Below are 19,843 nucleotides of genomic sequence, written 5' to 3' on the forward strand. Positions count from 1 at the left end.
GTGGCTTAAAAGGAAAAAAAATGCCCCTCTGTGATTTTTGAAAGTTGGGAGGTATGTAATAGGCAACTGTATATGACAGTCTCAGGAGCCTTTTATAGGCCCCTGGCGATTGGAGGGTAAAGTTTGCCCTCTCCCCCTGTTACATCACTTAGATGCCGTGGCATCTTAGAAGTTAAACAGATGGGATTGAAGTTTTCTCCAATCAGTCTTTCCCGCAAGGAGGCTGGCTGTTAATGCGGTTGATGGCGCAGACGTAGCTTCTGTCAATCACCTTTATATGGTGCAGTGGCAAAAATTTGTGTTTGTAATTAAATTGTGACCAAGGTCTCATGCACACGGTTGTATTACAGGTTATTGTTGTACCTTGCTATAGGACCATACTGTATCTCCGATTTCATGCAGAGGCACATGTAGGTTTTTTTCATATGAATCAGTGATCGTGGATAAAGATCGTGTCATCTTCCATCACATTCTGTTGTATGGAGATAATACTAGCGGAGAATATGGTACCCTATGGAGGCACTATACGGCAGCAAACAGGGGGCCTATGTGTCCGTAATGCAAAGCCATAGGGACTCCATGTGAATAGGCTCTTACTATTCGTTTTTGGGGTTTTGTGGCGCACATTACAATTTGTAGGAGTAGAAACAAAAGCGAATAAATACAATATTGCATGAAAAAGAATGATTTATTACATATTTTATGGAAAATTAGATAAAATAGTCATCTATTTTGTCTCAAAAACAAAACATTACCACTTTTGAACATAGTATACACGTAAATTGCGAATAAATTACCAATCAAGATAAAGCAAGGTTTGAATTTATGACATTTTTATTCGTCAAATGTATTTTAGCTACTGTGGGTGGAAAAAAAAATTCAAGTTTTACAGATTTTTATTGATTTTATTTTATTTTTTAAATTTACAGGCAGGTTGCCTTTGTGTTCCATGCAAATGGAATGACCTTGTGAATAGTTCAGAAACTAAATACAGCAGCAAGACAATACAACCATATGATGTTGCAATGCATAGCATCGCAAGCCCTCTCAACTGAAGTGTGTACAGAGGCACAATATTTTCAGTATGGGCCACATCTAAATCTATTTAAAAAGTTTTTTTCCCTAGATTTGACACAATACCATTAGAACAACAGGTTTCGTATTCTGTAAAAGGCAATATACAGCGTTCCGGAAAGCATTAGCAGAATGGTCTCCCATGCATTATGAGCATAAACATTTATTCATTTACATAAAACACTGTTGTGCAATAACAAAAATACCACATTCTCATAGAATATTTTTGAAGTATTTATTCAAACCATTCCATTTTTTTTAAATAATTTTTTTACATTACCCTTTATCTGATATTCAAGTACCCAGGATGAGAATGAATCCTAAAGTGTCAAAAACTATCCAAAAAGAAAAAAATAGTAGGAAAAAAAAAAAAAAAAAAAGTCATCTAAAATTACAAATTCTGCATTTTATAATTAGTGCAAGCATTGAAAGAATAGAAAATAAAATGAAAGCAGAAAACTGAACAAAAAACAAAAGACTTGTACAGATAATCGTAAGGACTGAAGAACGGACTAAAACGGACACAATGCAGCGATATAAGATGAGATTTTCCTCAGGGAATACAATGAAAGTAACATTAACTTATCGTACCATAACCTCTAAAGTGCATCAATGAACTACATCATATGGAGGAAGCCAATTTTTTTTTACTTTTTCTAATCTAGCCGGTTGTCAATTCACTGAATATTACAATTCTAGAGGTTTACTGCAGTGAAAATTTCCAGGAAAATTTGCATCCTTGTATTATTACAGCGATAAGGTTCATGCACATGATAATATTACCAATCTGTATTGTACAGGTGCATAATGTGGGGCCCACAGAATTATATGGGCCTACACTTTGCCTCCGATTTTATCCGTAGGCTCATGGAGGCTTTTTGTTACCATAATATAGTGGTATTCCCCTCCTAGAAATGGTGCTTCTAAGGAAGAATATGGTGCCTTATAGAGTGCTTATAGGTCCGGACCCAGTGCCACTTTACCGGGTTTGTGTGCCATATGAGCCCTAAGGGGGGATTTTTAAGACCCAATGGGCAAGAAATTACCCCTTTCGGTCTAAATCATACATCACCTAGCCTGTACTGGTCTTCTGCCCAGGTAGGAGCCCCAGTTTCCACAGACTTTGTTTGTGCAGACAAGTGACAACCATTGTAGAAATCACAGAATGGCATCGGTAGAGTTTGTCAACTTTTAGCCCCTCGGTCCAGAAAATATAGAATGCCCAAATTACAGTCTCCTAAACTGTAGTAGGTGACTGCTTTAGTACTTATTAAATAATCTCTAGTGACCTTTGGTGAAGACTGTACTACAATAAAAAATTATATTCCAAGTGGACGCAAGGGGGGATCTATCCCAACCATGTGGTTGTGGACTATTAAACATATTTAATACAAAAGACAAATGGTATGGTCAAGGGATACTAGTTGAATAGCCCTGACAAAGATCTAGAGGAGACCTCTCTGAGAAATGGGATAAATGGTGCTACAAACATTACGGAGGTCACTAGCGCCACAGTGTTTAGCAGCATCATTACTAAAACCGCTTATCAAAAAAAAAAAAAAAGTCCTCAATCTGTATTTGATGGCTGCACTTCTAATATAGAACTTGGCTTCATATTCTAAAAGCGGATAAATAAAGCACGTCGTTGCTGGTTCATAGCTGAGAATTAGTGAAGCTTAAAATACAATCTTGTGATTTTGTCTTTGGCTCAGCCCCACTGAATAAACACAATGCACAGCAATTACACTTTTGAGTTAAATCGGAGACGCACAACTCAACCATGGTTCTAAAGATATGAAAGAAAAGGGCAAGGGGAATATTTAAATTACACTCTAGTTAGTATATATCAACATGAGTGGCAGTAGATGCATGGCACTTGACTAAAAATAATCAACGTTTGATTTGAATACTGTTAATGTTTTTGTATTTTGTTTGGAGATGAAAAAGGAATTTTTTTAAACTTATCTAGAAGTTTATTGCCGATCATACTTTGGCAAATATCAGTCTCAAGGAGCCATGAGGACAAATCTTACAGGTTTACAACGGCGTATTGTGGGCACAGCATATGTTTGGTGCTGCATGATAGCATGGGAAGGGCAAACAAAAAGTTCATGGGAGGCCTAATCTGCTATTGACTAGGGTAGAGGGTCAGATGGCCTCAACCCATATTGCTACCCATATTGTTACTACTACTGCTAAGTAGGTTTGGCTTATTTTGGATGTCCTGTAGTTTAGTTTCCGGCCCACCTAATGTTTTTATGCAGGTTTTTTGTTCTTTTCGAACCTTTATATGCAAAAAAACAAAACCAAAAATAAACCATATGATACATTACTAGACAGTCCTGTACCTGTACCTGGTGGTTTACCTGTTAGGTCTAATTGAGTAGTGCGCTACCGGAAATCAACATAAGCTGGGCATATGATGCTAGTCGTAATTGCCAATTTAGGTGGGCATAATTAATGGGGAGTTCATCATGGCTTGTTATAGTGCTCTCTACAGTCATGTACACAATGAAAAACAAAAGCAAAATCACATTCATAATACAAATCAGTACTGAATATTCCAGTTACTTAAAAAATGTTCTTTTAGTGCATCTTTGAAGATGAATATTGGTTGGTTGCTATGGGCAATTCCACTAGGGCTTACTTGCCTTCATTTTTGAAAAAAAAAATGCTAAGCAGTCAAAGAACGTATGTAGACAAAATAATGATCTGACCCTATAGCCTAACTTCACTCAAATCTTAAAAAAAAACTCTACTGCGACTGCAGTTTAAGGAACACTCCATGGAAAGCTAGTACATTGTGTTATGCCTAATGCAGGGCCTGATGGGGCGGAGCATGACAAAAATTCTATCTGATTTCCTTTGTCATGCACCACCCCCTTAGAAGCTGTACCAGGCATAACACACTATCAGTTTTATGTTTTGAGTGGGATAATGTGATGGAAAGTGCTGTAACACATGGCAACCAATCAGCTTGTCCAAAGGGCCTTTTACACCGGCCGACAATCAGCCGGCGCAGTGAGCGCCGATCAACGAGACATTGTTGATCAGCGCTCGATTGCTCCTGTCACGCGGAGTTGTGGATGGGGACGAGCGGTCGTTACTCTGATCGCTCCTCCCCATACATTATCATCATGTCGGCAGCGCATCTCCCTGTTTACACCGGAAGATGTGCTGCGGACAACAATACTACTGTACTTTTTTTAAACGTTGCGATCAGCAGATGATCATTTGCTGATCGCTGCCCTGTTTAGAGAGAGCAATTATCAGCAACGAGCATTATCTGCCCGATAATCGCCCAGTGTAAAGGGGGTCTTAATTATTTTAGAATAATTTAAACGATAGCAAACTTTTGATTGGTTGCTGCGTTTTACAGAATCTTTGTGTACTGTACATATGAGAATTCTTGCAACCTGTGACTAAATGCAAATATATTATCAGCTATATAGAGAAATATCTGCTATCTGAACCATGAAATTAGGTTTATTTTTGAATAAAAAATAAACAAAAATCAAGTAAATGTTTAAAGTAATCAGATTAATTCTAGACAATCTTGATTTTAATTTTTAACTTAAATTAAAGATATCATTTTTTACAGCTATGTGCAAAATAAATACAAAATATACAGAAAAGAAACAAGAAAAATCATAGATTTGTGCTCATAATTCAAACACTAACGCACCACATTAACAATAAGAAAAAAAAAAACATACATTTTACATTAAGTATGACCAAAAGGAGATTTCCCCATCCCCTCAAAAAGCAGCAGGTAATGAAAAAAACAATAATAATTAAAAAAAAAAAAAGTTGAAAAATATTTTTTAATGGCCAAGCACTTCAGCAATAGTTTGAGTTTTCCAGCATGGAGGAGATAAATTACATGGTCTTACATGAAAGACATTATAGTAATTTTTACAAGATTTTCTATGACCCTGCTTAATATGTTAGAAAAATATTCTACTTTTACTAAATTATATTAAAGTTACATAGAACCTTCACTTGGTTCCACAATCTGATAAATTGAACTATTAAATATATGTACTAAGACAAAAATGAAGGGGTTCTTCTATACTCAAATATGGATTCTCAAAAGACAATCACCCCGACGATCAGCTGATCGCGGCAGGTCAGGGTTATGGCACCCCCAGTGATCAGCTCTGATCAAATTTTTGTTCAGACTTGCATTTCCCTTGTGGCCACCCTAGTATTACATGCTGGTCATTATAATGGATGGCTGACCATGTCATACATGGGCAGTCCAATTTAAACAGAGCGTAAGCCCCTCTTACTTAACGCGGTTTTCGACTCTTGCTCTTAGGAGGGGGATCCCAAGTAGGGAACCCCCTCTATGACATCCATATGCCTTATTAGGGTATATGGACAGAAGTTGTCTAATCGAGACAACCCCTTTAAGTTATGACTTTTCTTTTTTTTCTTTCAATAAGTGTAATTTTTCACGTCTACTAATTTTGCATTCAAGGATTTATGTACTAATAGATCAAAATGATCTACTCCAATTATATATATCCACTGCCCTTTGAGTATTTTTTCTTTTCAATAATCTATAAATAGAGGCAAATATTTTAAATTTTTTTAGTATTTATATTTTACAAACCTAATAGAAGATGATTTCTTGAATTATATTATTAAAACCAGTTTCTCCAAACCTAGGAGTCGTTCTTCATTACCTCATTGTGGGAATGTTTAAAACTCTGTTCTTGCGGACCAAGATGATGGAATTTTTTTTAACTGGATAGCAGTTCTCTACAGTTCTAATACTAAAAATCGAAAAAAAATTAAGGAAGAGATACCAGTGGTTTTAAGAACGGAAAACAAATAAAAAGTGTTGTCATTGACCAAATATTTAATTTCTGGTGTTCCAAATGATGAAAACAGATCTTAGCTGGAAAATTTAAAAGGGGTTCTCCACCTTGGACAATCTCAAATTGTGAGACTGGATTCACACGAGCACATTACGTCCGTAATGGATGGAACGTATTTCGGCCGCAAGTCCCGGACCGAACACACTGCAGGGAGCCGGGCTCCTAGCATCATAGTTATGTACGATGCTAGCAGTCCCTGCCTCGCTGCCGGACAACTGTCCCGTACTGAAAACATGATTACAGTACGGGACAGTTGTCCGGCAGCGAGGCAGGGACTCTTAGCGTCGTACATAACTATGATGCTAGGAGCCCGGCTCCCTGCACTGTGTTCGGTCCGGGACTTGCAGCCGAAATACGTTCCGTCCATTACGGACGTAAGGTGCTCGTGTGAATCCAGCCTTAAAAGGATCACTTGACAATAAGCTGATCACAAAGTGTCCCCCTGCTGGGAACCCCAGCAATGATCTATAATCTGTGGGGAAACCTGGTAGTAAGTGTTCACTTTCCCTGCAGCGCCACCACAGGGAAAATTAAGCATTACACAGTGCCAATTCAAATCAATGGCTTGTCTTTGTAATGCAGGACAGGACAGGTCCTCCAGACCGAGAGACACTCTTTGTAACCGCTCCCCACAGATGAGAGTCTTGAACAGAGAACCCCACTATATTACTTCAGAATTCCCTAACAGGTTATATTAAAATGGCTTTTCCAAACTAGATAACCCATTTAAAAAGTCACAGGACCTGTTAGAGTGCTTGTGATTAATTAAATGACAGACAATATACAAATGTACAATTACTGCAATGGGAATGTCTTAAATGTATCGAAAAACCACTCTCAGAAACAGACAAAAAAATAAAATAAAATAAGTAAAAAATACTGGAACAACATTTTGGGCCTCAAGCGTTATTTTGTTTGTTTTACGCTCGGTTCACATCTGTGTTGGGGTCTCGTTCTGACGTTCCGTCGGATCGGGACCCTGAACATACACAAACGGAAACCAGAGGAAACGTTTCCATCACCATTGATTTCAATGGTGACGGATCCGGTGCCCATGGTTTACATTTGACTCTGTAGTGCACTGGACCCGTCATTTTGCCAGAAGCAATAGCATAGTCGACTGGTCCGGTGCACAACAGAGACAAACAGAAACCATGGGCACCGGATCCATCACCATTGAAATCAATGTCAATTTGTGTCTGTTCAGGGTCCCGTTCTGACGGAAATCTCCGATGGAACGTCAGAACGGGACCCCAACACAGATGTGAACAGAGCCTTAGAAACACAGTGGTAGTCACATATAAAAACAGTCGGGCAAATAAAAGCAAAAAGGCCGCTTTTTCTATCAAATGCAGTTCAGAAAACAAAAAGGATTAAATGTCTGCAAGGAAATTTTTCCTGTTTTTTCATTTTTCTTTCTATGAGACAGTTTTGATGCATGATCCCAAACTTGTTTTGAATGTATTTATTGTTATATACCAGTTTCTTTGTTTTTTGCTGAAACTAAAAAATTCAATGAAATTTCTTTGTACTAGTTTTACCTACCTCTATTATTATTTTTACATTTTCAGAGAACATAATTACAGAAATGTTTTCCTAGTTAAGTGCAATCTAGATACAATAAATATATACGAGTCAGACCTATGAGCATGAAAAATTTACAATATGCAGGTCTTGAATCTATGGCACATTTTGTTTGTTTTTTACGTAAAGTCAAATTCTATTTAAAAAAAAAAAAATTCAAGTAAGTTTGCTTCTGTGTGGTGCATGTGCTGGTAAACAGTGCTAGTATTCGAGTAAACTTAACATTCATTTGCAAAACACAGACTTTGTGCATATGTGAGAACAGCGAGTCCTGCAGACAAGCACAAGTACTTAAAACACCATACCAGAAGCCACAAACAGTTACAATTTAAAAAAAAATAACTAAAAAATGTAAATGACAAAAAAAATTAAATAAGAATAATATAAAAAACAAAATCATCAAACGATATAGGCATCGTCCTCATCTCTACCAAAGCTGGATTCTGGTGATCTCGAAGAGCCCGAGCTGGACTTATGCATGTAGTTTCTTGCGCGAACCGGCTGACGCGACTCTATTTTTGAAACGGAGTTATTAGTCCTAACTTGAGGTGTTGATGTTTGAATAACAGGAGAGGTTTTCTTGTTAGTAGGGATGACTTCCATGTGTCCGGCCGGGTCGATTATTACATTTATAACTGTGGGAGGACAAAAACACTGTTGTTAAGACCTTAATTATTTTCAACATTCAATTAGTAGTGACCTAGCAACAATCAAACACCAACAAAGTATAATAGATACCTGTAAAAGTTAGGTTGAGTTCACACCTGTATTTGGCAGCCCCATCAGGGGTTCCTTCAGGGCTTCCATAGCTTTTGATTGCAAGAATAGGGCAGCAAGTAACGCTAGGCTTGCCATAAAAATTAATGAGGTGCATTCAGGGTCGGACTGGCCCCCCAGAGAATCCTCCGAAGGGCCCAGGCTCCTACATAATAATGGGCCTTAAAGGTCCAGCAGATGACAACCCCATTTGGAGGTGACTGAAGCAATCACTTGCCACTAGGGTCTATTTCTCAGGAGTTGACAAACTCAAACTACTTATTAGACCTTATTGAGGATATGTCCTGTGTGTACAATGATAACAACAAGGACTATGATGAAATGAAAAGTAGACATGTTCTATATAGATGGAGGGTGGGCCTTCAAAATCATATCCTCTGGTGGGCCCAAGGAATCCCAGTCCGATGCTGGGTGCATTAAAAATCCCTGCTCAATGTGAGTTTAGGAGTCCAGGGGTGAAGTTACTCAATGATGACGAGCCTTCCCCGTATCAGTAGGACCGCCCACTGGACTCTCACTCAGATAAAGCAGGGATTTAAATGACTAAAATACCTTCTACTGAATATTTCTCCATAAAACTATATGTCAATCTGCTTGGCTCCTACTGCACAACATGCTGCTTGCAGATCTGACAGCATGTTTCACATGACAGGTCCCCTTTAAAATCGCTCTGCAAAGACTAAAAACATGTCAGATATTCATTTAGTTCTTTTTTCACATGGATGTTCCTCTGGGTTTCCACACTATTTAGGGAGTACTTATATTACTAGGACAAGGAGTTTAACTTCTGTGAATGTATGCAAATAATACATAGTATTTAGCCATATTATAAATACAGTATTCATAAGAATAAGATAGTACTTAGTACTATTATTACTATATTACTAGAATAGTACTTTATTGTCAAGTATAGTAGTGTAAACAGCACATACCTTCCAGTTGTTTCTGAACTCTTCGCAGCACTTTCAAAATAGAACTGATTTCCTTAAGGACAAAACATAAAATGAACTAAGCGACATATTTCATAAGATATTGAAACACTAAGGCCAGGGCTAAACGGAGACTTTTTTTTTGTAGTTCTACTGATTGATTTGACTATTGAGTTACAGCTGCAGTGCAAATGAATACATGCATGCAGTCTTATGGACTGAAGCGGTCATGTAATAGTTAAAGGCTTTGTACAAAATACAATAAAAAAAATGTCTGTCTGTGTTTTATACAACTTTCTAATAACTTTTTATTAAAAATTATTTTTACTTTTTGAGATACAGCTGCTTTGTATCCTGTATATGGAGTAGCTGTATCTAGTGCTGGAACCTGTATCCGTCAGGTCAGCGGCACTAACCGGTTCAGTGACAGTGGGTTCTGAGTGTCTCGGACACGCGGGACTGAGCTGTAATCGATCACATCTAAGTTCATAACTTAGGTGTGATCGATAACAGCTCTGACACGCAGGACCCGCTGTCACTGAACCCGTCAGTGCCGCTGACCTGACGGATACAGGTTCCATCACTGGATACAGCTGCTCCATATACAGGATACAAAGCAGCTGTATCTCAAAAAGTAAAATCATTTAATAAAAAGTATTTAGAAAGTTGCACAAATCACATACAAACACGTTTCCTTTATACCCCCTCACTACACAGATGGCAGAGGATTTACGCTGGATACACCATGCTGTTTTTGATGCAGTTCTCTCTAGCCCGAACCAGGAGTGGATCTAAAAGGAAAGACTGATAATTATCTATATGGATCTGCTCTTCTGGCTGAAAAAAACAAAAAACGCATGACACCTGCCTAGGAAATCTTTTTTGTTCCTGCAAATTTTCCAATTGTCTGGATTGGTTTTCATCCTATAGCTGTGGCAGTGTGTATCTCAGCTTGCTGCCAGAAAACCTGTCTTGATCATGTCCAGTTGACACAGGTGCATGGCTTGTTTCTTGTAAGGCCTAGTTCACACAGAGTTTTTTTGCAGGCGGAAAAATCTGCCTCAAAATTCCTTCAAGAATTTTGAGGCAGAATTTCACCTGCTGGCAGAACACTTGCTGCGTCTTTTGCCCCGTTTTTCACAGAATTTTTCGGCCACAGCCATTGAGCACCACGGGCAAAAAACGCAGCGAAAAATGCTTTCTCTGCCTCCCATTGATTTGAGAAACGCCTGAAGAAAGGACATGACACTTTTTCCCCACTTCTGCCTCCCATTAAAATCGTGTTTTGGCGCGGTTTCAGTGTAAAGTACAGCGGCAAAAAAAAATCAGTGTGAACTCCCCTTAAAGAGTGGTACACTTGTGTCAGCAGGACTTCATCAACACTAATTTTTGGCCTCTGAATGCAAAGAAGAATGCATTAATTTCACTGACAGCAATCAGATTTTAAAAATGGTGAGCACTTTTTGATCAGTGGGGGTCCAACTATCGAGACCTCCACCGATCCGGAGAATGACAAAGCCCTATTTATTTTAAAGGAGCGGTGTTGTAGTTCCCTGCACAGAACTGCAGCTTCTTCATTCTTTTTAGGCTGGATTCACACGAGCATGTTCGGTCCGTAATGGACGGAATGTATTTCGGCTGCAAGTCCCGGACCGAACACACTGCAGGGAGCCGGGCTCCTAGCATCATAGTTATGTACGATGCTAGGAGTCCCTGCCTCTCCGTGGAACTACTGTCCCGTACTGAAAACATGATTACAGTACGGGACAGTTGTCCTGCAGCGAGGCAGGGACTCCTAGCATCGTACATAACTATGATAATAGGAGCCCGGCTCCCTGCAGTATGTTCGGTCCGGGACTTGCGGCCGAAATACGTTCCGTCCATTACGGACGTAACATGCTCGTGTGAACCCAGCCTTATTCTTAAGATCTGTGGGAGTTCCAGCAGTCGGACCCCCACTGATCAGTATGTAATGGCATACCCTTGCTAAATGCCTTTCTGTGATGAAAACAACCCTCTAAGCTTTATTTACATAAAACCTAAAAAAAACAACCTTTTAGGCCTAGTTCACACTGAGTATTTTGGCGCTGTTTTTCACATGGAAATGCGTCGGGAACTGCGCCTAAGGACGCTCAAAATCGGAAGCAGAAAGAAACCCTCGTGGGAGAAACGCGACAACGTTTTCTGCTGAGAGGTCAAAATCTGCCCCAAAACTCCTGAAGGAATTTTGAGGCAGATTTTTCCGCCTGCAAAAATCTCAGTGTGATATAAGCCTAAGATAAGAGTTGAAATAATAAATAAAGAGCATACAGTTAAGATCATGAGCTTGTCTCTGTAGTGCAGGACAGGACAGGTCCTCCAGAGCGAGAGACGCTCTTAGCAACCACTCTCCACTCTAAACGAAGAGATGAGGATCCTGAACAGGGGACCCCCACCCATTAGCTGAGAACACAGCTTAAATGACAATGGATTTTCTAAACTGGATAGACCCTTTAAGAAAATAAATACTAACCTTGTTAGACGTTTTAAGTATTGGCACTTCATTTTCAGAGTTAATTCTTGTCTCTATTTCTTCCCAACTTTTTTCCTTATTCAAAAATAGAACTCTGAAAAAAAATACAACATTTTGGGTGTAATGTTGAATAAACAATGAAAATCCAAAAATACACTGTATATATGGTATTGATGAAAAAATAATTAACCTACTTCATTTTTTCAGTGAGTATTTCAGTATTGGCACATATTGTATGCGACAGTTGTGATACAGGATTCAACATGAGGTTGTCAAATATCACCTGCAATATACAAGAAAAGAGGAGGTTTGGTCATTTAATAAGGGGACATCACTGCATAATATTTTTTGACAATATCCTACGGCTATACTCCTGACTTCTCATGGATATATACGGATATCAAATATCTAAAGACCCAGTCTTAAGCCGGGCATACACACAAGATAGCGGTCTGCTGAATGATCACTAGGCCGACAGCTATTTCACTAGACTCCCCCACAATCACACATGCGCACCAAGAACGTAATAAGCCGCTGCCAGATTGGTTTCCTGCGTGAACCAAAGTATTGGATATGTTAAAACATGACTGATCCATCTTCCTCATACATCTGCCAATGGAGAGAATTGGAAGGCCACAATCAATACTCACTAGATAGTCGGCCGATCCCACCGAATTTACTGGATTCCGAAGGATTTTATCTAATGCGTACGGTCAGATATGATAGGGGGAAGCTGTCCGCAGATAAGGGCACTTAAAGCGAACCGGTCACCAGCATTTCACCAATTAAACCAGTAATACCTGGTGGCATTGGGTGAAAAATCATGGTTATGTAACCTATAATTAATTATCTTCTAAGTCGGCTCTGTACCTTTAGTATTTAGTCATTACTTTTGATTGACAGCTCCTCGTCTCCCCCCAGCACATACGAAATACTGCGCGTACGCATCGATATATCCTGTTCTGGTATGTGCGCACAACAGGACACCACAGTGGAGCAACTAGATATAAGGCCCGGACGAAGCAGGGAAGGGTGCAGGACCATACATGACAGGTGCATGTGCGCTCTCTCAGGCGAGATTTCGGCATTCAGGGCAGGTTAGTTTTTGGCGGTGGGCGGGCATAAGAAGAGAAACTAATGAGACTGCCGGATTATTACCATAAAAGGCACAATAGGATTGCAGACCGTTATTTACGGTCGGAGCAAGAGTTTAGGAGAGCGGATAACACCAATGAACTTTTGATAGCAGCGGCCAGCGAGGGGTGAGGAGAGTTCAGTAGGTGAAATGCTGGTGACCGGTTCCATTTACTACTTTCTTCAATTCAGCCAATGATCTTTGAGAATTAACACACGCGGGAACCTAGAAAAAAGTAGCATGAGGCTGTTCCTGTTCAGTTGGCACTAAAAGGGAAGTGTAACTGACCGTCATATAAGTACTGTGGCTGGCACTTATGGGGTCACTGTTAATGGCATTAGTGGGGATAGAGGCTGGCACTCATGCAAAAATTTTTGGATGGTGACATTTATGGCTCACTGCAGCTGGCACAATTCAGGCGTTGAGGTCTCTTAAGGGGGACTGTAGGTTTTCATTAGGGGGGGTGTTACTGTTATGGAAGCAGTATGGCTTGCTCTTTTATGGGGGCACTCAGAAAGGGGCATGTGAAAAATCTGAAGCTTAAAGAGGAGGAAGCAGAAAGGTTTCTCAGCTTAAAAACGCCTTCCATACATTGATTTCAATTTAAGGAGGCCCATGCTTTATGCCGACACTTTACATATACAAATTAAAGAAAGATTGTTCTAATAATCATAACAGAAATGGCACATAGTTACACACACACACATACATATATATATATATATATATATATATATATATATATATATATATATATATATATTTTTTTTATCAGGCTAGTTTGATTAAACCGAGCAATGAAATAGTTTGTTTGTAATATAATTGATTGTTTTTCTTTTAATTCGGAATCCCCCTTTGTCTGTGTGCAGTGGTCTGTTCCAGAACACAAAGGCATATCTGCCAAATGACTGGGTGCTGTGGAACGGATCACCGCACACAGATAATGGGGGGGGGGGGGGTTCTTAAGAAACAGTGAAACTTTTCATTTAAGGATATATTTTTTTTTTCCTTTTATGCTAGAAGATACAAAGTAGGAGAAAAATAGATTAAATTAACAAAAAAAACTCCACAAAGAACATTGCATGCCGACCTCTTCTCTGTTTCTAGCCCTTCTCTTTATGGGATCTTCATCGCGGTTGTCATTCATATTTTGATCAAAGTCTTTCAACTCAGCTGAGCCTGGTGGGACTTTCTGATAATTGAGGCTTGCCTCTGGTATATGATGAACCAGCTGAATAGAGAAAAAGCAAAACATGAAGAAGTGCACCATAATATGCAATATTATCACACTGTAGACCCAAAAATATAATGTCATGGAGTGGTGTCCTCCATTACAAATTAGTGCAGAGTAACCTTATGGTTGGAAGCCCAGGATCTCTTTGTGGGATCATTATCTTTATGTATATACCTTATCTCAGGAGCCACGGACACTATGATCCCAAATAGATAGATAGATAGATAGATAGATAGATAGGATAGAAAAAATTTGCCTTTTTGTAATAAAGTCCATCATTTTTGTTTGTTTGGCTGTTCAGATATTTTTTTATACGGCTCTGAACGCAAAGGTGTATAGGTAGAAAAGGTAGAGCCCCCCCCCCCATTTAGTTTCTTTGTGGATGGAACAGAACAGAGATTGGCGATACAACCCGTGATATCAAAATATATTTTTTACTTTACACAGTAGGTAGTGCAAATATTTAACCCCTTCCCTCTTTAGCCACTTTTGACCTTCCTGACCGAGCCTCATTTTTCAAATCTGACATGTGTCACTTTATGTGGTAATAACTCCGGAATGCTTTCACCTATCCAAGCGATTCTGAGATTGTTTTCTCGTGACACATTGGACTTTATGTTACTGGCAAAATTTGCTCGATATGTTCAGTATTTAATTGTGAAAAACACCAAAATGTAGCGAAAAATTGCAAAAATTAGCATTTTTCTCAATTTAAATGTATCTGCTTGTAAGACAGGCAGTTATACCACCCAAAATTGTTTCTAATTAACATCACACATATGTCTACTTTAGATTGGCATCGTTTTTTGAACATCCTTTTATTTTTCTATGACCTCACAAGGCTTAGAACTTTAGCAGCAATTTCTCACATTTTCAAGAAAATTTCAAAAGGCCATTTTTACAGGGGCCAGTTCAGTTGTGAAGTGGCTTTGAGGGCCTTATATATTAGAAACCCCCAAAAAGTCACCCCATTTTAAAAACTTCACCCCTCAAAGTATTCAAAACAGCATTTAGAAAATGTCTTAACCCTTTACACATGTCACAGGAATTAAAGCAATGTAGAGGTGAATTTTACAAATTTCATATTTTTTTGCAGAAATAAATTTTTAGTACAATTTTTTTTATAACACAGAAGGTTTTACCAGAGAAATGCAACTCAATATTTGTTGCCCAGTTTCTGCAGTTTTAGGAAATATCCCACATGTGGCCGTAGCGTGCTACTGGAATGAAGCACCGGCCTCAGAAGCAAAGGAGCACCTGGTGGATTTTGGGGCCTTATTTTTGTTAGAATAAATTTTAGGCACCATGTCAGGTTTGAAGGGCTCTTGCGGTGCCAAAACAGTCAAAATCCCCCAAAAGTGACCCCATCTGGGAAACTACACACCTCAAGGAAATTATCTAGGGGTACAGTGAGCATTTTGACCGCACAGCTTTTTTACAGAAATTATTAGAAGTAGGCCGTGAAAATTAAAATCAACATTTCTTCAAAGAAAATGTAGGTTTAGCGATTTTTTTTCTCATTTTCACAAAGATTAAAGGAGAAAAAGCACCGTAAAATTTGTAAAGCAATTTCTCCCAAGTAAAACAATACCCCACATGTGGTAATAACCGGTTGTTTGGAGACACGGCGAGGCTGAGAAGGGAAAGAGCGCTATTTGGCTTTTGGAGCTCAAGTTTAGCAGGAATGGTTTGTGGAGGCCATGTCACATTTACAAAGCCCCTGAGGGGACAAAACAGTGGAAACCCCCCACAAGTGACCCCATTTCGGAAACTACGCCCATTGAGGAAATTATCTAGGGGTATAGTGAGCGTTTTGACCCAACAGGTTTTTTGCATAAATTATTGGAAATAGTCCCTGAAAATGACAATCTAAATTTTTTCAAAGAAAATGTAGGTTTAGCTAATTTTTTCTCATTTCCACAAGGACTGAAGGAGAAAAAGCACCGTAAAAGTTGTAAACCAATCTCTCCCGAGTAAAACAATGCCCCACATGTGGTAATAAACGGTTGTTTGGAGACACGGCAGGGCTGAGAAGGGAAAGAGCGATATTTGGCTTTTGGAGCTCAAGTTTAGCAGGAATGGTTTGCGGAGGCCAGGTCACATTTACGAAGTCCCTGAGGAGACAAAACAGTGGAAACCCCCCACAAGTGACCCCATTTTGGAGACTACACCCATTGAGGAAATTATCTAGGGGTATAGTGAGCTCTTTGACCCCACAGGTTTTTTGCAGAAATTATTGGAAGTAGGCCCTGAAAATAAAAATCAACATTTTTTCAAAGAAAATGTAGGTTTAGCTTATTTTTACTCATTTCCACAAGGACTGAAGGAGAAAAAGCACCACAAAATTTGTAAAGCAATTTCTCCCGAGTAAAACAATGCCCCACATGTGGTAATAAACGGCTGTTTGGAGACACGGCTTGGCTTAGAAGGGAAAGAGCGCTATTTGGCTTTTGGAGATCACATTGAGCAGGAATGGTTTGCGGCGGCCATGTCACATTTGCAAAGCCCCTGAGGGGAAAAAACAATGAAAACGCCCAAAAAGGGACTCCATTTAGGAAACTACACCTCTTGAGGAATTCATCTAGGGGCGTAGTGAGCATTTTGACCCCACAGATGTTTCATAGAATTTATTAGAATTGGGCAGTGAAAATAAAAACAATCCTTTTTCTTCAATAAGACGTAGCTTTAGCGCAAATTTTTTCATTTTCGCAACAAATAAAGGAAAAAAAGAACCCAACATTTGTAAAGCAATTTCTACCGAGTACGGCAATACCCCATATGTGGTCATAAACTGCTGTTTGGGCACACGGCAGGGCTCAGAAGGGAAGGACCGCCATTTGGAGTGCAGATGTTTCTGGATTGGTTTCTGGGCGCCTGTGGGCCCAAAACAGTGGAAACCCCCCAGAAGTGACCCCATTTTGGAAACTACACCCCTCAATGCTTTTACCTACGGGTGTAGTGAGCATGTTAACCCTGCAGGTGTTTTGTAGAAATTAGTGTGAACTCGATGTTGCAGAGTGAAAATGGGATTTTTTCCACAGATATGTGGACAATATGTGGTGCCCAGCTTGTGCCACCATAACGAGACAGCTCTCTAATTATTATGCTGGGTTTCCTGGTTTTAGAAACACCCTACTTGTGGCCCTAATCTCTTGCCTGGACAGTCGACCAGGCTCAGGAGTGAAAGCGTACCATGTAAAATTGAGGCCTAATTTGGCGATTTACAAAGTATTGGTTCACAACTGCAGAGGCTCAGATGTGAAATAATAAAAATAAACCCCTGGAAAGTGACCCCACTATGGAAACTGCACCCCTCAAGGCATTTATTAAGGGGTGTAGTGAGCATTTTCACCCCACAGATCTTTTCCATAAATGAATGCGCTGTGGATGGTGCAAATTAAACATTTATATTTTTCCCTAGATATGCCATTCAGTGGCAAATATGTCGTGCCCAGCTTATGACGCTGGAGACACACACCCCAAAAATTGCTAAAAGGGTTCTCCCGGGTATGACGATGCCATATATGTGGAAGGAAACTGCTGTTTGGGCACGCTGTAGGGTTCAGATGGGAGGAAACGCCATTTGGCTTTTGGAGCGTGGATTTTGCTTGGTAGTAGTTTTGTTTGGAGTCTTACTGGTGTTTCCGTTTATAATGTAGGGCATATGTAAGCCGGGCGGAGTATATAAGGGGCATAGTCAGGTGGTATAATAACGGGGTAAAAAAAAACAATAAAATAATCCATAGATGTGTGTTACGCTGTGAAGCAATCCTTTCCGCACAGGCCGGTGTCGCACTGATAAATGGTGTCATTTCTTATCCCCCTTTTGGTCCACATTCCGCGCCTTTGTAGTTTGGGAAATTTTGCTGTGAAGTGTTGTCCTGGTATAATACGGGCACCGTCGCTTCCAGCGGATATGTTTGGGCCCTCCCTTTCCTGGTTCCCTAATTTTAGGTCCTTGAAAAATCGCCTCTTCAAACAGAAGAAATGTTCCCCTCGGGCACAACTGCATATTTTTTTATTTCCTGACTTATTGGAGCCATAACTAATTTTATTTTTCATAGACGTAGTGGTATGAGGGCTGGTTTGTTGCGGGACGAGCTGTAGTCATTATTGGTACCATTTTGGGGTACATGCGACTTTTTGATCACCTTTTATCCTATTTTTTGGGATGCCAGGTAAACAAAAAAACGCAATTCTGGCACAGCTTTTTTTCGTTTTTTTTATACAGCGTTCACCATGCGTTATAAATTACATGTTAACTTTATTCTGCGGGTCAGTACGATTCCGGCGATACCTAATTTATAGAACTTTTTATGTTTTACAACTTTTTGCACAATAAAATTACTTTTGTAAAAAGAATGTATTTTTTCTGTCGCCAAGTTGTGAGAACCATAACTTTTTAATTTTTTTGTCGACGGAGGTGTATGAGGGCTTGTTTTTTGCGGGACGAGCTATAGTTTTTATAGGTACCATTTTTGGATACGTGCGACTTTTTGATCACTTTTTATTCTAATATTTGTAGGGCAAAGTGACCAAAAAACAGAAACTCTGGTAACGTTTTTTACGGTTTTTTTTACGCTGTTCACCGCGTGCAATAAATAATATAATATTTTGATACCTCCGGTCGTTACGGTCGTGGCGATACCAAATACATATGGTTTATTATTATTTTTCAATAATAAAGGACTTGATAAGAGTAAAAGGGGGATTGTGTTTTATTTGATACTTGAAACTTTTATTGTTTTCAAACTTTTATTTTGTGCACTTTTTTTTACACTTTTTTATACTTTTTTTACACTTTTTCTCAAGTCCCACTAGGGGACTTGAAGTTCCAACGGTCAGATTTTTTTTTTTCTAATACATTGCACTACCTATGTAGTGCAATGTATTAGATCTGTCAGTCATTCACTGACAGCAAGCCGATTAGGCTTCGCCTCCCGGCGGGGCCTAAATCGGCTTCCGTAATGGCAGAGCAGGAGACCATTGTGTCTCCTGTTGCCATAACAGCAGTCGCCAGTCCCGATTGCCTGTCAGGGCTGGCGATCTGCTAGTAACCGCTACGATGCAGCAATCGCTTTCGATTGCTGCATCGAAGGGGTTAATGGCAGGGATCGGAGCTAGCTCCGGTTCCTGCCGTTACAGGTGGATGTCAGCTGTACAGTACAGCTGACTTCCACCGCTGATGACGCCGGATCAGCTCCTGACCCGGCGCCATCTTGCCGACAGCTACGGAAGCCGATCAGGCTCCGCCGCCGGGCGGATCTTGACCGGCTTCGGTGCTAGGCAGACCGGGAGGCCAGTATTAGGCCTCCGGTTGCCATTGCAGCCACCGGAACCCCGGCAATTTCATTACTGGGGTTCCGATGAGCTGCAAACACCTTAAGTGCAGCGATCGCGTTTGAGCGCTGCACTTAAGGGGTTAATGGCGGGGATCGAAGCTAATTTCGGTCCCCGCCGTTACAGCCGGATGTCAGCTGTAAGATACAGCTGAGATCCGGTGATGATGGGACCGGCTCAGCTTCTGAGCCGGTCCCAAACATTTGGCGTACATGTACGGCAAGATGCGGGAAGTCACTACTTTCCATGACGTACATGTACGGCAAATGTCGGGAAGGGGTTAAAAAGACTAATTCAAATCTGCTACATCTATATTTCTGAACATAGAGTCCAAAATCCCCACCTTTGATAGGAAATGGAAGGGATGGGCAA

The 19,843-nt window shown here is 39.9% G+C and overlaps 1 protein-coding gene across 5 annotated transcripts in view; it reads right to left on the reverse strand.

Moving 5' to 3' along the window:
- Nucleotides 1-6,231: 6,231 nt before the first annotated feature.
- Nucleotides 6,232-19,843, reverse strand: part of CEP170B (centrosomal protein 170B) — a 73,584-nt gene continuing 59,972 nt past the window's right edge. For all 5 annotated transcript variants that reach the window (XM_075843818.1, XM_075843821.1, XM_075843820.1 and 2 more), the window contains 5 exons: nt 13,988-14,128; nt 11,957-12,045; nt 11,763-11,856; nt 9,254-9,305; nt 6,232-8,179 (listed from right to left, as the gene is read on the reverse strand). In XM_075843818.1, coding sequence (XP_075699933.1) covers nt 7,944-8,179; nt 9,254-9,305; nt 11,763-11,856; nt 11,957-12,045; nt 13,988-14,128 — 612 coding nt within the window. In that variant the 3' untranslated portion in view covers nt 6,232-7,943. The remainder of the gene's footprint in view (nt 8,180-9,253; nt 9,306-11,762; nt 11,857-11,956; nt 12,046-13,987; nt 14,129-19,843) is intronic.

This window comes from Rhinoderma darwinii, chromosome 12, assembly GCF_050947455.1.
Source record: "Rhinoderma darwinii isolate aRhiDar2 chromosome 12, aRhiDar2.hap1, whole genome shotgun sequence".
In the NCBI taxonomy this organism is placed as follows: domain Eukaryota; kingdom Metazoa; phylum Chordata; class Amphibia; order Anura; family Rhinodermatidae; genus Rhinoderma; species Rhinoderma darwinii.